General features: G+C 38.6%; 2 protein-coding genes and 1 non-coding gene across 5 annotated transcripts; 2 read left to right on the top strand and 1 right to left on the bottom strand.

The window, feature by feature from the left end:
- Window positions 1-1,178: 1,178 nt before the first annotated feature.
- On the top strand, window positions 1,179-7,943 carry LOC103405234 (ABC transporter B family member 19-like). The gene is made up of 9 exons (XM_008344211.4): window positions 1,179-2,456; window positions 2,673-2,727; window positions 2,841-3,016; window positions 3,117-3,281; window positions 3,376-3,671; window positions 3,774-4,090; window positions 4,565-4,788; window positions 5,077-6,963; window positions 7,233-7,943. The coding sequence occupies exons 1-9, from the start codon at window positions 1,302-1,304 to the stop codon at window positions 7,575-7,577; spliced, it is 4,620 nt and encodes a 1,539-aa protein (XP_008342433.3). The 5' UTR covers window positions 1,179-1,301; the 3' UTR covers window positions 7,578-7,943.
- Window positions 7,944-8,506: 563 nt separating this feature from the next.
- On the top strand, window positions 8,507-10,964 carry LOC103405235 (uncharacterized). Of its 3 annotated transcripts, none has more exons than XM_008344213.4 (5): window positions 8,507-8,640; window positions 8,866-9,504; window positions 9,645-9,881; window positions 10,005-10,096; window positions 10,174-10,964. In XM_008344213.4, exons 1-5 carry the CDS (start codon window positions 8,599-8,601, stop codon window positions 10,814-10,816), a joined length of 1,653 nt encoding a protein of 550 aa, XP_008342435.3. In that variant the 5' UTR covers window positions 8,507-8,598; the 3' UTR covers window positions 10,817-10,964. The 3 variants fall into 3 exon arrangements, with proteins under 3 accessions (XP_008342435.3, XP_070673444.1, XP_070673443.1); XM_070817343.1 differs by having other exon boundaries at window positions 8,563-8,640; window positions 8,788-9,504; XM_070817342.1 differs by having other exon boundaries at window positions 8,567-8,640; window positions 8,863-9,504.
- A 204-nt stretch (window positions 10,965-11,168) lies between these two features.
- On the bottom strand, window positions 11,169-11,272 carry MIR164A (microRNA MIR164a). Its single transcript, NR_120877.1, has one exon. It is a non-coding gene; the product is annotated as a microRNA MIR164a (primary transcript).
- Window positions 11,273-19,986: the final 8,714 nt, after the last annotated feature.

Here is a 19,986-nt window from a genome sequence, read left to right as displayed (position 1 = left end):
TATACATGACTTAATTATTGTGAAGTAAACTTTGGAGTTTTTAGTATGGAATAAACTTAATTTGGAAAGCTAGATACTTTGACTAATAATTATTAGTATAAAATTATTATAAAAAAAATAAAAAAAAGTTGTGAACTTTAATCAGAAAAGGACGATTAATGGAAATAAAAAATTGTAAATCATGAGCTAATGACATTTGGAGAAACCTTGTTACAAATAGGGTGAGATTACGTGGGAAAGAAGAAATACCATTTGTCATTAGGGTTTACCGTTTCTCTTTCTCTTTCTTAGAATACATAGAATGATACAAAATCCATTCTTCCATTTTATACTTTATTAGTTTACTACTTCTCAAACAATTGAATGTCTGTAAAAAACACTTACAAGGAAACAAATTAGATACGATAGCGAAACAACAATCGCGTGCTTTAACAATTGTTTTATATGTGTTTTGTTCTTCAAAACAATACTTCAAGACATATGGAGGATGGTGAATTAAACCCAATACATCACTTGTAAAATAACTTATTTGGAACGTATTCACCGCCATCATGATATTTTGAAACACATATACAATACAAGGCCACACGGAGAGAGCCTTAGAAATAGCCTTGTACTAGTGGCTTGGGACGTTGGGGTCACGATGAACTCGTTTCATAAAGTCTCTCGTCAACAAAAAATGAATGCACTTAAACAACTGAAGTACAAATCTCATGCCTTTAAAACTAAATTTTTTATTAAAAAGAAGTTATAATAAACTTGTTTGTGATTTTTTTATTTGTTTGAATATTTTGGTCAATACATAATTGTCCTCAACATATTAGCCGGCCTGTATTTTCTTCTGGCCTGCATGATTGATGACACAATAGATGATGCGTGTTATTTTAGCTACATAGTAGATACTAAGTACGACAACATTGCTTGTTCGATTTAATTTCCACAACTTTATTTCTGCATATGTAACACACAAATTGTTCAACTCCCTAAATTATTACTTAAATAAATTAAAACTACAGAAATAAGAAACGATTAGAGAGAGAAGGGAGGAGGATTTGATTTCATCTCTCATCATATAATTTAATTAGCCAACTTGATGGTCCTAAGTTTTTGAGAAAAGCAATATTAAAGGAGTCTCAAACATGTGACCTTCAATGCACAAGACAATGTGCACTTTTATTTACAAGTGCAATTGAGAAGGGAGATACCTCCTCTCCAACTCCTCCAATTGGCAACTCTTTTTCCTCCCATTTTCCCTCACTTTCTCACATAATTTTTCCCTCTCGCCAAACACTCCACTAATCATGGACGGCATAGACACCTTCGAATTCGAAAAATCCTCCTCTAGCCCCCTGCCACGCCACCCCACGCCCGTCAGCTCTCACTATGGCTCCCGCTCCCTCACCCCGATCAGCACCAACTCCCGGTCCACCCAAAACCGAACCCCCGGCAGCCGGAGGTCCCGCCACACCACGCCCCCCACAACCCCATTTGCAGCGGACAATGACGTGTCATGGCAAGGGGAGATTTCGTGGCAGTTTGAGCCCAGAGGGTGGAGCGACACTCGCAATTTGGGTTCAGCTTTGAGCCCGTGGGCCACGACCAGCACAACCTCCGAAGCCCACATAGTTCACCGCTCTGCCAATTACTACTACCTCTCAAGAACCAGTAGAAGCGCTGCCATTAATAACCCAAATTACAATTCTGTCCTTGATGGCAGGCTTGAGCTTCAAAGCTATGTTGCTTCTCCAAGGGATAATAATGGGAATAGCAACATTAATTTGAGTAATAGTAGTGAGAGTTCTTTAGTTTTTGTAAAGAGTAGCTATGGTACACAAAATAATAAGTCCCCAAGATTGGAAAAAATAAAGGAGTTGGGAAGTGGAAATTACAGTGGAAGTGGTCCATTGGCTAGAACAGATGTGCTCAGTCTGATCAACTATGATCAAACACCATACCGGAATGAAGATGACCCATCCGAAGTTTCGGGTCATGGGATGTCAAATAATTTTGGTCAAGACCCCGATGGTCATTTTTACAATCATGGCCATCGTGGTACAGCGAAAATTATAGGACATGATGACCATGGTCACGAGTTGTCACATGTGGGACATGATCATCATCGTCACAGTTATGATGATCATGCCAGGCAATCAACAGTCTTTAGCCGCCATTACGGCAGCGTTGATGGGTATGCCGATAGTGATCAATGTTCGGGTTACGATGAGGAAGAGGAGGATGAAGAAGATGAGGTGCCACCAAAGCAAGTAGGGTTGCTTAGCTTGTTCAAGTATTCAACAAAGTGGGATATGGTTCTTGTGTTTTTGGGATGCATTGGTGCTCTTATTAATGGAGGGTCTCTTCCTTGGTACTCTTATCTTTTTGGACAGTTTGTGAACAAGATTGCTATTGAATCAACGTACGCTGACAAGAATCAGATGATGAATGATATCGAAACGGTATGCCACTCCTACATGTTTTAATTTCTATGTTTAGTAAAAAATTTCTTATTAGCTAGTCTTTTGGAAAGAAAAAGAAACATTTTGAGCAACTGGGTATTTTTATACTTTTTTGCCTCATACTAGCGATATTGGAATTCGAACACAGAACTTCCGATGAAGTTTTTTTGGTTAGATTAACAATGGAAGCTTATTTTCTTTTCAATTTGATTTCAGATATGCCTGTATATGGCTGGACTAGCATCAATAGTTGTAGTTGGAGCATACATGGGTAAGATGTACATACATCAGGATGTTCCTCTTTGTCTTTTTGAATTATATATTTTCTTCTTTATTGTGGTACAAATATTTGACACCAAAAGTATTTTGTGTCACTAAATGCAGAGATTACTTGCTGGAGAATGGTGGGGGAGAGATCTGCTCAAAGAATAAGAAGAGAATATCTAAGAGCAGTTCTACGGCAGGACATTAGCTTTTTCGATACAGAAATCACAGCGGGGGACATTATGCATGGAATTTCTAGTGATGTTGCTCAAATCCAAGAAGTTATGGGGGAGAAGGTTTGCTTTGTATAAGTTTCCCTTTAACTAATTTGTATGATTAGGCCACAATTAGGAGCTAATAAATTTTGGGATTTTTGAACTTTGTATATAATTTCAGATGGCGCATTTCATTCACCACATATGTACCTTCATATGTGGATACACAGTTGGATTTCTGAGGTCATGGAAGATCTCTCTAGTAGTCTTTTCAGTCATACCGTTGATGATGTTCTGTAGTATCGCTTACAAGGCAGTTTATGTTGGCCTCACAACGAAAGAAGAGGTATCCCTTACAGTGCGGTTTATGTTGGCCTCAATCTTAAATTTGCTCAGCACATAAGCATTTTTCTGAATCGTTTCTGGTGCATTTGTCACAGGTTTCTTACCGGAAAACTGGTAGTGTAGCTGAGCAAGCAATCAGCTCAATCAGAACTGTGTTTTCCTTTGTTGCGGAGGATCACCTGGCTGAAAAATACGCGGATTTATTGAACAAGTTGGTGCCTTTTGGAGCAACGATCGGCTTCGCTAAGGGTGCTGGAGTGGGAGTTATCTATCTGGTTTCGTATTCAACATGGGCGTTGGCTTTCTGGTATGGTGCTGTTTTGGTTGCTAAGGGAGAGATCACTGGAGGCGCCGCCATTGCTTGTTTCTTTGGTGTCAATGTTGGGGGAAGGTATAAAGAATTTCTAAAATTTTGGGGGAGAGATTCTGTCTGTAGGACGTCTTTTCTTTTCAATTTGAATGACACATTTTACGTGTGGCTAAATTATCGCAGGGCCTTGGCGTTGTCTCTTTCATACTTTGCTCAGTTTGCACAAGGCACAGTAGCAGCAGGCCGGGTGTTTGAAATTATAGATAGAGTTCCAGAGATAGACCCCTACAGCTCAGTAGGCAGGACCCTGCCGAGTGCTCGAGGAAGGATTGAATTTAAAGACGTTTCTTTTTCATACCCGTCCCGTTTGAATGCTCCGATTCTTTATTCCCTTAATCTGGTTATCCCATCTTCAAAGACACTAGCACTCGTTGGCGCTAGCGGAGGTGGAAAGTCCACCATTTTCGCTCTTATAGAGAGGTTCTATGACCCTAACCAAGGTATCATAATCTTACCGTTTAACGATGTTAAAAAAAACAACTTATTATAAAATGGACTAAGGCCCCGTTTGGGATTGAGGTGATTTTAAAAAAAGCCACTGTGAAAAAAAGCTGAGGGTCATTTTTGTGTTTGGTAAACTGAAAAAAAAGGGCTTATTTTGGAAGCTGCTGTGAGAATAAGCTGAAAATCAAAGGAAAAGCTGAAGCTGCTATTTGCTGCTTTGAAAAAAAGCCAGTTTTTTCAAAGCACACGGAGTTATAGTGCTCCTTTAATGAAAAGACACACTATCATCCTGCTTTTTTTTTCCAAAAGCACTTTCACAAAAAAGTTTACCAAACAGTCTACTGGCTTTATTTCACAGCCGCTTATTCTCACAGCACAGCCGCTTATTCTCACAACAGCTTTTTTTCAAAGCACAGCAATACCAAACCAGCCCTAACTTAGATTTGGTTTTTGAATGTTTGTTTCGATAGGTACAATCACATTGGACGGTTATGATTTAAGGACGCTGCAGGTGAAGTGGCTGAGAGATCAGATAGGTATGGTCGGCCAGGAGCCGGTGCTCTTTGCCACAAGCATACTAGAAAATGTGTTAATGGGGAAGGAGAATGCCACCAAGAAGGAAGCAATTTCTGCCTGCATTGCTGCTAATGCCAACAGCTTCATTTCTGACCTTCCACAAGGCTATGACACTCAGGTTCAACAACAAAAATATTCTTAATGTTCTCTTGCTAGTGTTAGCATATGCACGGAAATGTTCTTTTGTGAGGTATCTAGCATGTATGTTTTCAACTGTGAATCTGGACCATGCAATTAAACAAGAATTCACCTAATCTGTTAGCCAGATTGAGAGTTGGAAGCACATATCCTCGCTTCTCTGGCAAGAGAACATTTACACAACGCGCACGTGCACATACACATATGTAAATACATAGATGCTTAGGTATTCATGGTCCAGTGCTTATTTCATTGTCATATTCGGCAGGTTGGAGACAAAGGAACACTGCTGTCAGGAGGTCAAAAGCAAAGAATCGCATTGGCTCGAGCGATGATCAAAGACCCTAGAATCCTTCTCTTGGATGAACCTACCAGTGCCTTAGACTCTGAATCCGAGGCTGCAGTCCAAAAGGCTATTGACAAGATCTCCTCTGGCCGAACAGCGATTGTAATTGCTCACAGGCTATCAACAGTAAGAAATTCTCACACCATAGTTGTTCTTGACTCTGGCTCTGTCGTTGAGATTGGTAATCACCGCCAGCTCATGGAAAAAGCCGGTGCCTACTATAGCCTTGTTGAGCTTGCTGCTGATGGAGTAACAAAACCTTTGTTGAAACAAAATGAAACTCAGAAAGTCACTCAGTTTTCAGTGGTGGATATGCATGATTTGTCAAGATCGCAATTCACTCAAGAGAAAAATCAAGTAGAGGAGAAAGATGTCCAGAACCTAAAACCAAAAAAGGTTCAACTTTCGGATATATGGTTGTTGCAAAGACCAGAGGTGCCAACGCTCTTAGTAGGGTTTCTTTTTGGTATGAATGTAGGTGCAATTTTGTCTCTCTTTCCTTTTGTTCTAGGTCTAGCCCTCGAAATATATTTCGATAAAGACCCATCGAAAATCAAGAAAAAAGTTGAGCCTCTTTGTTTAGCACTTGTTGGGCTTGGCATTGGGAACATACTCTTCATGACAGGACAACAAGGCTTGTGTGGCTGGGCGGGAACAAAACTTACAATGAGAGTGCGAAACCTCCTGTTTCGTTCGATATTAAAACAAGAGCCTGGTTGGTTTGACTCCGAAAAAAATTCGAAAGCAGTTCTGGTCTCGATGCTCTCGATTGATTCTGTCAGTTTTCGTTCGGTCCATGTCGATCGATTATCAGTACTGTTGATGGGCTTGAGTTCAGGTATCGTGGGACTTTGTTTGTGCTTTTGGCTTGATAAGTGGCTAACTCTTCTGGCTGCTGCTCTCGCTCCTTTGACCCTTGGTGCAAGTTACTTCAGCTTGATCATAAATTTAGGGCCAAAACTCGACAACGATGCTTATGCTAAAGCGAGCAACATTGCTGCCGGTGCAGTTTCAAACATAAGGACAGTCACAACATTTTCTGCTCAGCAACAGTTGGTTAAGTCCTTTGAAAGAGCTTTATTGGGGCCGAAGAGGAAATCGGTTAAAAGGTCACAAATCATGGGCCTAACACTAGGCTTTTCGGAAGGTGCTTTGTATGGAGCATACACCTTAACTCTTTGGTTTGGTGGTTACCTTGTGAAAGAAGGCAAAGCAAGCTTCGGCAATGTGTACAAAATTTTTCTCATCCTTGTTTTGAGTTCGTTTTCTGTTGGACAATTAGCCGGTCTTGCACCAGACACATCCATGGCTGCAACAGCAATTCCAGCAGTTTTCGATATCATTACTCGCAAGCCATTAATCAGCAGCAGCAGAGAAAAAGAAATGAAGCTTGACCGGTCGAAACCATTGGACATTCAGTTCAAAATGGTGACATTTGCATACCCTTCTAGGCCAGATGTGAACGTGTTGAGTAACTTTTGCTTGAAGGTCAAAGGCGGTAGCACAGTGGCACTGGTGGGTGGAAGCGGATCCGGGAAATCTACGGTGATATGGTTAATACAGAGGTTTTATGATCCAATTCAAGGGAAGGTGATGATGGGAGGGGTGGATTTGAGGGAGATAAATCTGAAATGGCTGAGAGGGCAAATAGCTCTAGTGGGTCAAGAGCTTACATTGTTTGCAGGCACTATAAGAGAAAATATTGCTTTTGGAAACCCTAGTGCTTCACGGGGTGAAATTGAAGAAGCTGCAAGGGAAGCTTATATTCACGAGTTCATTAGTAGCCTCCCTCAAGGCTATGAAACTCAGGTATATACTTTATACTCTATAGTCTGGATATAGAACAAACGTTCGTTCTTTATCAAAGAACAAACGTTCGTTCTTTATCTAAGAACAAACTGTCAATATGTCATTGATAACGTGTTGATATCATTATCGCCAACAAAATGTTTACAGGCATATTATCCATATATTTTGAACAAAACGTATTAAAGAATAGACGTTATGCACATAGAATTTCTAGATCGTACGATGCATATATATCACCATAATTGCTTTCTCTTTCCTTTCATCTATAGGTTGGTGAGAGTGGAGCCCAGATATCCGGGGGGCAGAAGCAAAGGATTGCCATAGCAAGGGCAATACTGAAGAAATCAAAGGTACTGCTTCTAGACGAAGCAAGTAGTGCACTGGATTTGGAATCGGAGAGACACATACAATATGCACTTAGGAAGATCAGCAAACGGGCTACAACCATCATAGTGGCTCACCGGCTTTTGACGATCCGAGAGGCTGATATGATAGCGGTTATGAGCAACGGTGCCATCACTGAATATGGGAGCCATGAGACACTTATGGCCTCTCACCTTAATGGTGTGTATGCTAGTTTGGTGCGTGCAGAAACTGAAGTCAATGCATTTTGACCATAATGGGTAACTTGTAAAGTTGCCATTGGAAATTTTCTTATGGGGAATATTGATTAGCAGTTGCTTGCAGTTATAGAGAAGTAGAGTCCATTTTAATATCATTTGGTCCACACTCTACCTTTTGTGATGTTAGGGTTTGTAATTGATGTACCAACGGACACCCAATGACCAAAATGGGTGGGGTTTAAACTTGTGCATCGTTTTGTTTTATGCTTGGTTAGGCTAGTTGGTAAACCTAAATGAGGGACTGTGTAGGATATATTGAAGTACTTAATAGGTGAATGTATTATGTGCATGGATGTATTGTAGCCATTTTTTTAGGTAATATTTTAATTTTGACCGGAATGAAATATCATTTTTATATCTACATGTTTACTTACTTGGAATGAAATAGTCTTGAAGTTGAGAAGAGAAAGAAAGATTGTGTATGGGATCAACTAGAGAAAGAATGTGTATGAGATCAACTATTTCCCCTAGTTAATTTCATCACTGATAGGCTGATATTCCAGGTCCTAAACCTATGATTTCCACAACTAAACCATCAATTAGGTACCAAAATATACTCTAACGAAGTCTGTGTCAATGTCATTAAACGGAATTATACCTTGTTATTATCCTTGATTAAGAGATGCCTCATGGTGTACCCAAAGTAGGTGATGCCTAATGTGTATATGACCACTTGTACCAATTCTAGTGAAATACTTTATGAGGCTACTTTGTATAGAAGCATAATTTGTGACCAAGATCAAGTCCTTCCATCTCAAACTCTTCCCAAAAGGAGAAATGGAACCACAAAGAGACCCACGACCTAATCCACAAACCAAATATATAAAAAAAGGGTGATCAATCACAACTAATAAAGAAAAAAGTCCATAAAATTTTATGTGTATTAAATGTAACTTGGCTTTGAAGCCAAGAGAAGCTGATGTTTACGTGCCTGGCATGCAAAGCTAAAGCCGACAGAAGTGCTTTTGGACAAGCCAATATTGCTGCCATAGTTCTCTGCCTCATCATCTCTATGCAGGAATCTTCCCTTGATTTCACTGCATCTCCTCCTCAGGTATTCAGAAATTATGAACAAATCTTGATTGTAATTCAAGTTTTCGTTATCTTGGTTTTTGTCGTTCAGATTTTTGTTTTCCTTAGTATTTCTAGTGAATTTGTAACTAATGCTAATTTACTTTCCGGATGAACTAACTGATATTAGAAATTTCGTTTTCTTGATTTGTGTTGTTCGAGTTGTTTCCCAATGCGTGGTGTTCATTAATTAGTTTGGATTTAGCAGAACAAGAGGAGAAAAGAAATGGCTTCCCTCACACCAGGAGTTTTGATAAAGCTTCTTCAGAGCATAAACTCCAACGTGAAGGTTCGAGGAGAATATCGATCAGTCCTGCTTCAAGTGATCAGCATCGTGCCCGTCTTAAGTGGCTCGGAACTCTGGCCTAACCAAGGGTTCTTCATAAAAGTCTCTGATTCTTCTCATTCCACTTATGTCTTGCTGTCGAGGGAAGACAATGAGATTATATTGAATAACAAGTTGCAGCTTGGCCAGTTTTTCTATGTCGATAGAATGGAGGCAGGAACGCCGGTTCCTATTCTTGTTGGGGTCAGACCAGTTCCAGGACGACACCCTTTCATGGGGAATCCAAAGGATTTGATGCAAATGTTGGAGCTATCAGAGAGTCTGGTCCAAGCTGATCCCGAAGGAACTAGTAGTTTGAAATCGAGGGATTCCTTCGATGAAAACCCAAGACAGACGTTTGTTATCAAAGAGGAAAAGGTGGCTGTTGCATCTAGGTATATGCATGGTGTTTCAACATCAAATTCAAAGCCTAGCGCGGTAGATTCTAATGGTGGTGGGAAGAACAATGACAATGAGAGTGGTGCTAAGAAGGTTGCAATGGTGCAGAAGCTTAATGGTCAGGTACAATTTGCGTGCAAACTGCAACCGTTTTTAAGGATAACTGTTTTTCTCAAATGTAACAAAGTTCTAGTGTAGGAAACACATTTCTGTTGAATGTTTAGACCAGTTATGTAGTATGATCATTTTTAGTAATGTTACAGGAATGCTCAATAGCTCCTCCCCACAATCGACCTGGTGCACTTGCATTAAAGGCAGAGGTAGATGCATCTAACACCAAGAAGACTGCTGTGCCTTCAAGAAGCACTTCTGCAAAACGCACTTCAAGCAAACAGGAAACCATGAACTCTAACTGCTTGTCAAACCGAAAAGATAAAAGTAATTCAGCAGAGTCAGTTTTGTGGCCTTCTCTTCCTGCTAATTTTATGAAGCTCGGAAAGGTAACCAAGGCAACAATGACGTATTCATTGAATTTCATTGATGTGAGCTAGTCAACAATATATCGAATCCATTGAAGTTGCAATTTGACACTTACTTCGTATGTTTTGTTAAATTTTTTCAAGGGAATGCTTAGAAGGAGAAATCTAGCTTCTTTGGTTGCAGCAGAAGCTCAGAAAGAAGCATCTACAGCAGCATCTCTTGTCAAATGCCTTAGGTAGACTATAATCTTACATGTGTGAATCACCTTAAAAATTGTCTCACAGTGAAATCTTTGTGTTTTTTTTTTTCAAGTATGTTCTCCGATCTATGCTCATCTGCCTCCCCGGACAATCCCCACATCTCACTCAACAAATTTTTCATACTCCACCAGCTCATTGACCAACCGAATATTGCAGCTCCGTTAAAGGATGGTTTAATTCCTTTAACTACAAAGCAGTTACCTCCAGATGTCGAAAGGTTGAGCAAAACGACGGGCCTAATTCATGGTAAAGGAACATTGAAGTCTTCGAAAGTCCCCGCTGAGTTAAGTGGAGCAGAGAAACTAGAGTGGGCGAAAGGAGATAGTGCGAAGGAGAGAGCAGAACTCAGAGAAGCTCTCGTAAATGAAATAAGATCTTGGTTCTTGAATTTCTTGGAGGAAGCATTGGATTCTGGCTTTCGTCTGAAAACCCAAGAAAAGAAAGGTAAGGACAGTGGTGGGCGGCGCAATGAGCCAGAGAATCAAATCGCTGCGACGCTATCACAGCTTAAGAAAGCAAATGAGTGGTTGGATAAACTGAAAAAGAGTCTGAGCTCAGAGAACAATATACCGATTGAGACTGTTGACAGGTTGAAACAGAAAGTGTATATTTGTTTACTTGCTCATGTTGAATCTGCTGCTACAGCTCTAGAAAACAGATCCGATCGCAACTCATTCAGCGAAATATACGAATAAATTATTACATATGAGATGGTTTTTGTGCCAAACAAGGCGATTTGAGCCAGGCATTGTTACTGAACTTGTGGGTGATGAAATAATTTATGGATGCTACGTATGTATAAATTTAAATTAATACCAATAAATGATGATATTTGGTACATAACCTTTGAAGAAATGCATAGGAGTTAAAGAAAAAGAGAGTCAAGGATGTGTGGCACTTACAATCGGGGATGTTAAGGACGTTGCAGCATTGCAGAACTAGAATCTGTTCGATAACAAACACTCGATACAATCATCGGTGAAATGAGTTAAAACGTGAGCTCCGAAAAAACAGACCTATTTCATTGCAGCCAACCTTGTGCCTGAAAGGGAGAGAGTCCAAGCTGGAGAGGTAGAGCACATGCAAAATTCTCAGACAATGCTGATATATCTGGCATGTGCCCTGCTTCTCCAGCATGGCTCATTCTCCCTATATCCACCCTTAACTTCCGGCTGAACGATCACAAACGTCCGTCTGAGCACCTCCCTACAGAATTTGTTTTAGGGTTTATTAATAAATATCTAATAAGAAGCGTGGAAATAATGGGTGATTAAAAAGGATTTTATATCCAGAAAAACGTACCTGTATGGATATACCTAATGCTGCTCAAAGCTGATGAGCTTACAATGGATCCCACCTACTAGGTTGACAAGCACTTTTGGTGGTGGTAGGGTTGTTGTTTGCTCTTCTGCTTCTGCTTATAAAATAAGCATTTTTTTTTATTGTTCTTGAAGTGAAGCAAGAGGAATGTTGAACCAAACAAAACTTTGCTCGAGCAACCGTTGAAGTTTGGCTGCCAAAAGAGAAAATAGGGTTGCATTTTAGTGCAGAAAAAAGAGTTGACCTTATGAGTTTTACTTTAAGAGTGGTTTAAAAACCAATTAGAACTACTCTCCAACCAACAAGTTACAATATATGTATGGATGTTTCTGTTGGCACCCTTTTTTATTCATTTGACCCAATTTCTTAATAAGTTTCGGTTAAACATTTTCGACCAAAGATCGGTTGAACATTTTCCAACAATACTGATACTATCCCTAACTTGGTAATTACCAAGTGCACAATTTGTCAGGTTTACCACCTGCACACTCCGTTAGGTGTGAGGTTTTATCACATAAGGTCTCAATGTTAGTTGAACTGAGGTTATGATATTTAAACTATTATTTCTCTTTTTGTATAGCCAATGTGGGACTCAACACGCCCCCTCACATGGAACCCAATTAGTGGGTCACATGTCAAAGGTCCACACATCGGCAACCACGTGGAGTCAAGGAGACTCATCCTACACGCGGGGCTAAGGGACCCACTATCATCACGCAGGGCCAAGGGGACACATAGGGACGGCAATTCTAACCGTTAAACCCGATAACCGTGGATAACCGCCCTAATGAAACAGATTTGGGTATGGAAGTTTGGGTATATTCTGGATATGGAGAAAAATCGTTTATATTATTCGGTTATGATTTTGGATATGGTTATAGAGGTCCCCAAACTGTATCCATAACCGAATCCGACCCAATTAGTAAATAATATAATTTATATATGTATATATAATATATATATATATGTATATATGTATATATGTATATATGTATTTGTATATCCATTATTTACTGAACCATTACCTTGAGAATATAAAAATTGCATTTTGTAGGAAAGTAAAGTTTTGAATCAAAATCAATGCGAACTCAATGATGCTTATGAAAGATATCAAAGACAAGCTAACATCATCAGTGTTTTAATTTTTATACTCAACAAGTTCATTCATTTGATCATTTTATAAATCAAATGTTTAATGACGAAATTAATATCTACTAACTTATAATGTCTCAACTAAACGAATATATTTTTTATATTGACGAAGATGGATATACTCATTAACCGATGAGAAATCTGTTACCCGGTGGGTATGGTTATGGATAATACTCGATAGTTAATTTGCAGTTATGGATATGGTTAATTTTCGTGGTTATGGGGATGGATATAGCATTTCCGTCCACAAACCGAACCATTGTCATCCCTAGGGACACACCCATCACATACGCTCCCTGGCTCGGATACCATGTAGAATTATTAGAGAGACGGGCCGAATGGTCCACTAATAAGCCAAATATTACTTGTACTGCTATAAAATAGTTTGTTACAGTTGTAACAAACTATCTGTGTTAGTTAAGAACTTGATTGTAATTAGCTAAGTTAGCTAAGGGTGGAAAGGTCATTAGATTTGTATCTGTATATATACTAACATGTACACTAAAATGATTTCTTAAAATGATATCAAGATATTTTCTTACATTTGTGTTTTCTTACAAGCTAAGTTTTCTATATGATATCACTCACCAACCGCCCCATGGCTTGTTGACATCTCGATCCTCTTTCTACTTCGTTGTTCATCAAATTCTTGCCGGAATTCATCTTTGAATTCATATTTTCTCATTGATTGTAAGTATTTCTTCACTCTGATTACTCAATTTCATGGAATCTCAGTCAGATTCATCTCCTTCTCTCCCAAATTCTTTTGCTTCAAACCCTAACTCAATGAACTCAATGAACAATTATTTCTTTCTTACAATTCAGAATATTGGAAGCATGGTTCCGATCAAGCTGAAAAGATCTAATTAGCTTCTATGACGAGCATTGTTCGCTCCAATCTTTAGGCACTACAAACTCATCGGAATTATTGACAGATATGAGCCATGTCTGCAACCTTTGCTTCCTTATTGTTCTCTTAATCCGAGTTTAAATTGTGGTATGAGAATGATCAAAACCTCTTGATCTAGTTAAATCCAACACTTTCTGAAGAAATTATTCCCTTTACGGTTGGGGTTTCGTCGTCTCGCGAACTGTGACTCAAGCTAGAACAACATTTTAGAGGAGTCTCTGATGCACATATTCATCAGCTTTGTGCTCGCCTTCAATCTCTTTAGAAATGATCTCTCTCAATTTCTAACTATCTGCATCAAATCAAAGAGACTTCTTATTCTTTGACTAGATCTGGAGCTTCTGTGTCCGATCGTGACCTAATTGCAGCAATGCTTCATGGATTGCCTAAGGAATTTGAGTCATTCATTGATTTGATCAATCTTTGTCTCTCATCTACGACTTTAGATGAACTTCATGGCCTTCGCATCACCAAAGAACTTTCAATGGCTCGTTGTCAAAAGACAATTTCATCAACTGTCATTGAACCTTTTCAAGCCTTCAATGTTCAATCTTAGCTACCTTTGCTTCCTTCCCCACATCCATCTCAGGCCTATGCAGCTCAAAATCAGCCACTGCAACAATCTTTTCGCTACAACTCTAATCGTAGGCGTGGTAACAATCGATTTTCCAACAATCATGGCAATCGTGGCAATCGGAATTTTAATGGCAATAATCGAGGCAACTAATACAACTCTGGTTTCAACAAATCTAATTCTCAGGGCTTTCGTTCTCAAGGCTCATCTGGCTCTTGAATTACTTGTCAAATATGTGGCTCTACTAGTTATGAAGCCATTGACTGTTATGATCGCATGAATCCTAACATCTTTGGCAGAGTTCCACTAACCAAACTTGCTGCTATGTACACTCGAAGCCACCTCCCTCATGGATTCTTGACTCTAGAGCAACATCGCATATCACTAGTGATATTTCTCATATATCCTTTCCTACTTCATACACTGGTTAAGATAAAGTCTACAATGGCGATGGTAAAGGTTTGTCAATTCATCACACTAGTTCTTCTTCCTTAAACACTGATTCTTCTTCATTAAAGTTGAATAATGTTTCACATGTTCCTTAAATGAAACACAATTTATTATTTGCCTATCAATTCCTCAAGGACGATTACTGTTCATTAACTTTAACTTCCAATGGATCATGTGTATAAAAGATCATTCTACAGGGAAGATGCTTTTGTATGGCCCAGTTAGAGATGGCTTCTAAAAATCCAAGGTATTTCTGGTACTCAAAGTCCTCCTTAGATGCTCAATCATGCTCTTGTTAGTATAACAGCTCTTGTCAAAGTATGGCATAGTTAGTTGCGACATCCTTCATCTTCTATTTTTCATAGACTTATATCTAGTAATAAACTTGCATTACTAGGCAAGCATTCGATTGACTTCTTTTGCTCAGACTGTGTTATTGCCAAGAATCACAAGTTGCCATTTTCTGTTTCTAGCTCTTCTTCGACTAGTAGTTTGAGTCTGTTACATTGTGATGTATGGGGCCTAGCTCCAATTGTTTCTATGTTTGGTTACACATACTATTTGATAATTGTGGATGATTTTAGTAAGTACACTTGGTTCTTTCCTCTAAAAGTCAAATATGATGTGTAATCTACATTTGTTGTATTCATAACCCATGTAGAAACTTCTATTTGAAATAAAATAAAATGTTTGAGATCCGACTTAAGAGGTGAATTTACAAGTACTTTGTTTACTTTCTTTCTTAAGTCAAATGGCATCTCTCATCAACTTAGTTGCCCACATACCCCTGAGCAAAATGGTTGTCCTGAGAGAAAGCACGGACATTTGGTTAAAACTACAAGAACTTTATTGGTTTCTTCTCATGTTCCACATGTATACGGGGTTGAAGCATTCTCTACTGCCACTTATCTCATCAACAGACTACCTATTTCTGGATTGACTACTTCTCTATAAGAACTTCTCTTCAAAACCTTTCCAGATATTCAAAGCTCAAGACTTTTGGTTGTTGCTGTTTTCCATGTTTGAAACTATATGTTTCATCCAGGCTAGATGGTAAAAGTAAAGGTTGTGTTTTCTTGGGATTCATTCTACAACACAAAGGATATCGATGCCTTGATCCTGTCACTCATAGAGTTTATATTCCAAGACATGTGAAGTTTGATGAGTTTACTTATCTGTTTCATACTTCTATAGCTCCAATAGAAGCAGCCTCTTCATTCAATCCTTACAATGCAACTTCCTCTTATATGCATTCTCTGTGACATCTCCAAGAATGTCAACTACAAGACTGTCACCTTTTTCATCAACCATAGTACCATCTTCAATGCAATCTCAAGAGCACTCTCTAGTGCAATCTCAAGTGCAATGTTAAATGCAATCTGCAGTGTAATCTCAAGTACATTCTCCAGTACTATCTCAAGTGCAATCTTCAGTGCCATCTCAACTGCCAATCACAGATCCCATTTCAGTTACCAATACTCATTCTATGGTTACAAGGTCCAAGGCAGGTACTTTCAAGCCTAAAGCTTATTTTGCAACAAAGCATCCATTACCTGATTCTATTGATTATGTTCCTACTACTTATTTACAAGCTGCAAAATATGAACATTGGAGATTAGTTATGCAAGAGGAGTTCAATGCACTTCAACTTATAGGCACTTGGTCTTTGGTACCATATTCTTCCTCTCAAAATGTGGTTAAGTGTAAATGGGTCTTTCGAATCAAAAGAAAGCATGATGGCACAATGGATAGATATAAAGCTTGTTTAGTAGCTAAGGGGTTTCACCAACAAAAAGGTATTGATTATCAAGAGACTTTCAGCCCGTTGCAAAGCCAATCACAATTTGAATTCTATTATCCTAAGCTGTTCAATTTGATTGGTTTCTCAATCAATTAGATGTTAGTAATGTTTTTCTTCGGAGACTTAAAGGAAGATGTCTTTATGCACCAGCCTTTTGGCTTTGTTGAAACCTTACCCAATCATGTCTGCAAGTTGAGAAAGTCATTGTATGGCTTAAAACAAGCCCAAAGGGCTTGGTTTGACAAATTGTTTCAAGCCTTGCATAGTTTTGGATTTCAACAGTCAACTTCATATGCTTTTTTTTTTGTTTTAAAACCACAAGTTCTTGTAATAGTATTGGTCTATGGGGATGATATTCGAGTCACAGGACCATATACAAATCTCTGTCAAAAATTCATCACTCAACTCAGTCAAGTGTTTCCAGTTAAGGATTTGGGTGCACTTCACTACTTTTTGGGTTTAGAAGTTCAAAGATCTTCTATTGGCCTCTTCTTACATCAAAGCAAGTACTTACTCGATCTTCTTGGCAAAACAAACATAGAATGTGCTAAACCTTGCTCTACTCCTCTTGGTACCACTAAGCTTGATCACAATGGTCATTTTCTTTCTAAACCTACTTAATATCAATCAATTCTTAAGGGTCTTCAATATCTTACTTGGACAATACCTAATCTCTCTTTTGCTGTCATCCAAGTGTGCTAATTCATGCATTCTCCAAGAGAACAACATATGCAAGCAGCAAAGAGAATTCTCAGATTTCTTAAAGGGACTCTTACTCATGGTTTATGGTTTAAAAAAGGATCCTTACATCTTTCTGCATACTCAGATGTAGATTGGGCAAACAACACATTTGATAGGCGATCCACCAATGGCTATTGTGTTTTTCTGGGTCCAGATCGCATTAGTTGGAATGCCAAAAAGCAATCCATTGTTGCTCAATCATCCATAAAGGTTGAGTATAGATCTTTGGCTCACACAGCTGTTAAAATCATATGGATCTGCAAAGTATTTTGTGATACTGGTTTTCCCTTATCTCAGGTCCCAACTCTATCGTGTGACAACATCTCGGCAACTTCACATGCTTCCAATCTTGTTTTTCATGCCAGGACCAAGTATGTTGAGATTGATTACCAACACATCTAGGAACTTGTCCTAGCTAATCTTGTCAAAGTTGTCTTTGACTGCAGTCAAGATCAAGTAGCTAACATTTATACAAAATTCATCTCTAAACATAGATTTAGTTTTCTTCAGTCCAAGGTTCCTCTTGGCACATTTCATGCATCCAAGCTCAGCTTGAAGGGGTGTAATAACCCAAATATTACTTGTACTTCTATAAAATAGTTTGTTACAGTTGTAACAAACTATATTTGTTAGTTAGGGAATTGATTGTAATTAACTAAGTTAGCTAAGGGTAGAAATGTCATCAGATTTGTATCTGTATATGTACCAACATGTACACTGAAATTATTCATTAAAATGAAATCGAGATATTTTCTTACATTTTTCTTATCTTACAAGCTAAGTTTTCTATACCCACTTCTAACAACACTGATATTATCCTCAACTCGGTAATTACTACCTGCACAATCCGTTATGTGTGGGGTTTTATCACAAAAACCCTCGATGTTAGTTAGAGTGGAGCTAGAATATTTAAACTATTATTTCTCTTTTTGTATAGCCAATGTGGAACTCAACATAAGGTTTACTTATTTTAAGATTCACAAAATAATACAGGAAAGTTTGCTTTAGTCTTCTAAACGATCCAAAAATGACTAATTGGAGAATAGTTGCATTTAGGTTATAGATGATTTGAAAGATAAGATGGTGCAGCTACAACAGATGAATGTCATGCAGTTCAGTGCATAAAACAAAGTGTGAAGACCACTGTTTTTATCGCACACATAAAAGTGGCGATTGTTCATCCAAAATGGTTAATGGATAGTTCGATGGATGGCGATCACAGATGTAATGCTTAACAAAGTTTTATGAAAGTTCACAAGACATATGTTTGGGGTCATCCATGGAACTAAGCCTTAAGCATTGCTAGCTTTAGAGGCTTTCCTAATAAGGGAATGAGACTCGTTGATTGCACTTTCGACCAATTGAAAGAATTTAACAGGAATCTTTGGCGGTTTAGCACCATCAACAAGTCGATAATCTCCATATTAACTCGTCTCAAGGTCCTTATTCTTACCAAGGCACATCATCTCCAAATGCAGCTTTGCTTCATTGTGGTAACCAGGTTGGTAGAAACCTCTAGGACCCAAACCCAAGTCTCGGCATAGCTTGACTATATTGATCTAGAAAAAATAAAAAACTGAAAATCTCATAATTAATCAACTTACTCTACGATTTCATATACCATTCACATATTTCAGATAGGTAAAATATGAAGATAGCAATAGTTTTGTTGTATTGGTAATCCACATGGAAAAGAAAGCTCCTCCTAAAGCTTCATTGCTTCAATAATGAAAGCTCAAGGTCAACAAAACTATCATAGAAAATGATTTTAAAACAAAAATTAATCACAGAATCTAGTTATTAAAGAACAGAAAGAAGTACCTAGTCACTGAGGGAAAGGAAATTTTTAACCGGAACCATTCCAACCTGCAATACATTTCCACTTTTCTGTTCCATGGAGCACTTCATTTCATCTTTCATTTCTCTATTTTGTGTTAGCAGATGAGCCTTTAGAGTAACAAAAGCCCTTTCTTTAGTAGGGCATAAATCAAAAGTTGAGTGTTCAGAAAGCTAAAGCTTTACCTTCCCATCATTGGTTGCATTTATAGGACAGTTAGTAGGGAAAGGCACACGGTGGGCCTCAAACTTGTAGGACAGAGTCACACTCTCTCCTATCATCTCACTCGGGGTTACTCTATCTGCATTATCTCTACCCCCATATGCAAATTCCCAGAATGACTCCAGATTACAAACTGAAGGAGAATGTCTACCGTAGCTTGAATCTGAGGCAACTAAGCACTTTGAATCTTTTGAGTTAACACCCCTGGACTTAACTGACCTACGTCCCCCTTCTTCAAACTCTGAGCATAAAGACGCGTATCTTTTCTTCCAAACGAATGCCATTCCTGCCAATGTATAGAACTGGTGTCTGGCTTATGCTCAGAATGATATCATAAGGTACTTGGTGGCACTTGATGGGAACTTTCCATTTCACTGTTGGACCAAAACTCATCGTTTCCAGAAGAGTCACTAGAAAATTTTCCACGAGTTCCACCTCTAGCCTGCTGTTTGCATGATCAGCATGTACAAAAATCAGTCAATCAACTCAAATCCACTGATCATGGGTTTGTCAATCACTTTTTCAAGCATGCTACAAGGAGATCAAACGCCATTCTAAAAGAGACAACCAAACAAATGAAATGTCACCAAATGAACAAAGGAATGGAGGTGAAGTTAAGGCATCCAAACTACAAACCCAGCCTTGGATTAATAATCGTTTTCCATCTCAACCTTGAATTCGTAGACCTTTGTGCTTTACAAAATCAAAACACAAACCAATTATGATTTGTTTAAGCACCTATGTTGCTCAAGTATCCACTTTTAAATCATTGACTATCAGAACCACCTAAGACCTCTCACTTACAAAGTGAAGAGGAATGTCACTAGACCGAAGTACTAAGTGGCGGCGAGAAGATTA

Source organism: Malus domestica, chromosome 17, assembly GCF_042453785.1.
Source record: "Malus domestica chromosome 17, GDT2T_hap1".
Taxonomy (NCBI): Eukaryota; Viridiplantae; Streptophyta; class Magnoliopsida; order Rosales; family Rosaceae; genus Malus; species Malus domestica.
The sequence above is the reverse complement of the archived record's forward strand: the minus strand, read 5'-3'. Positions and strand labels throughout refer to the sequence as shown.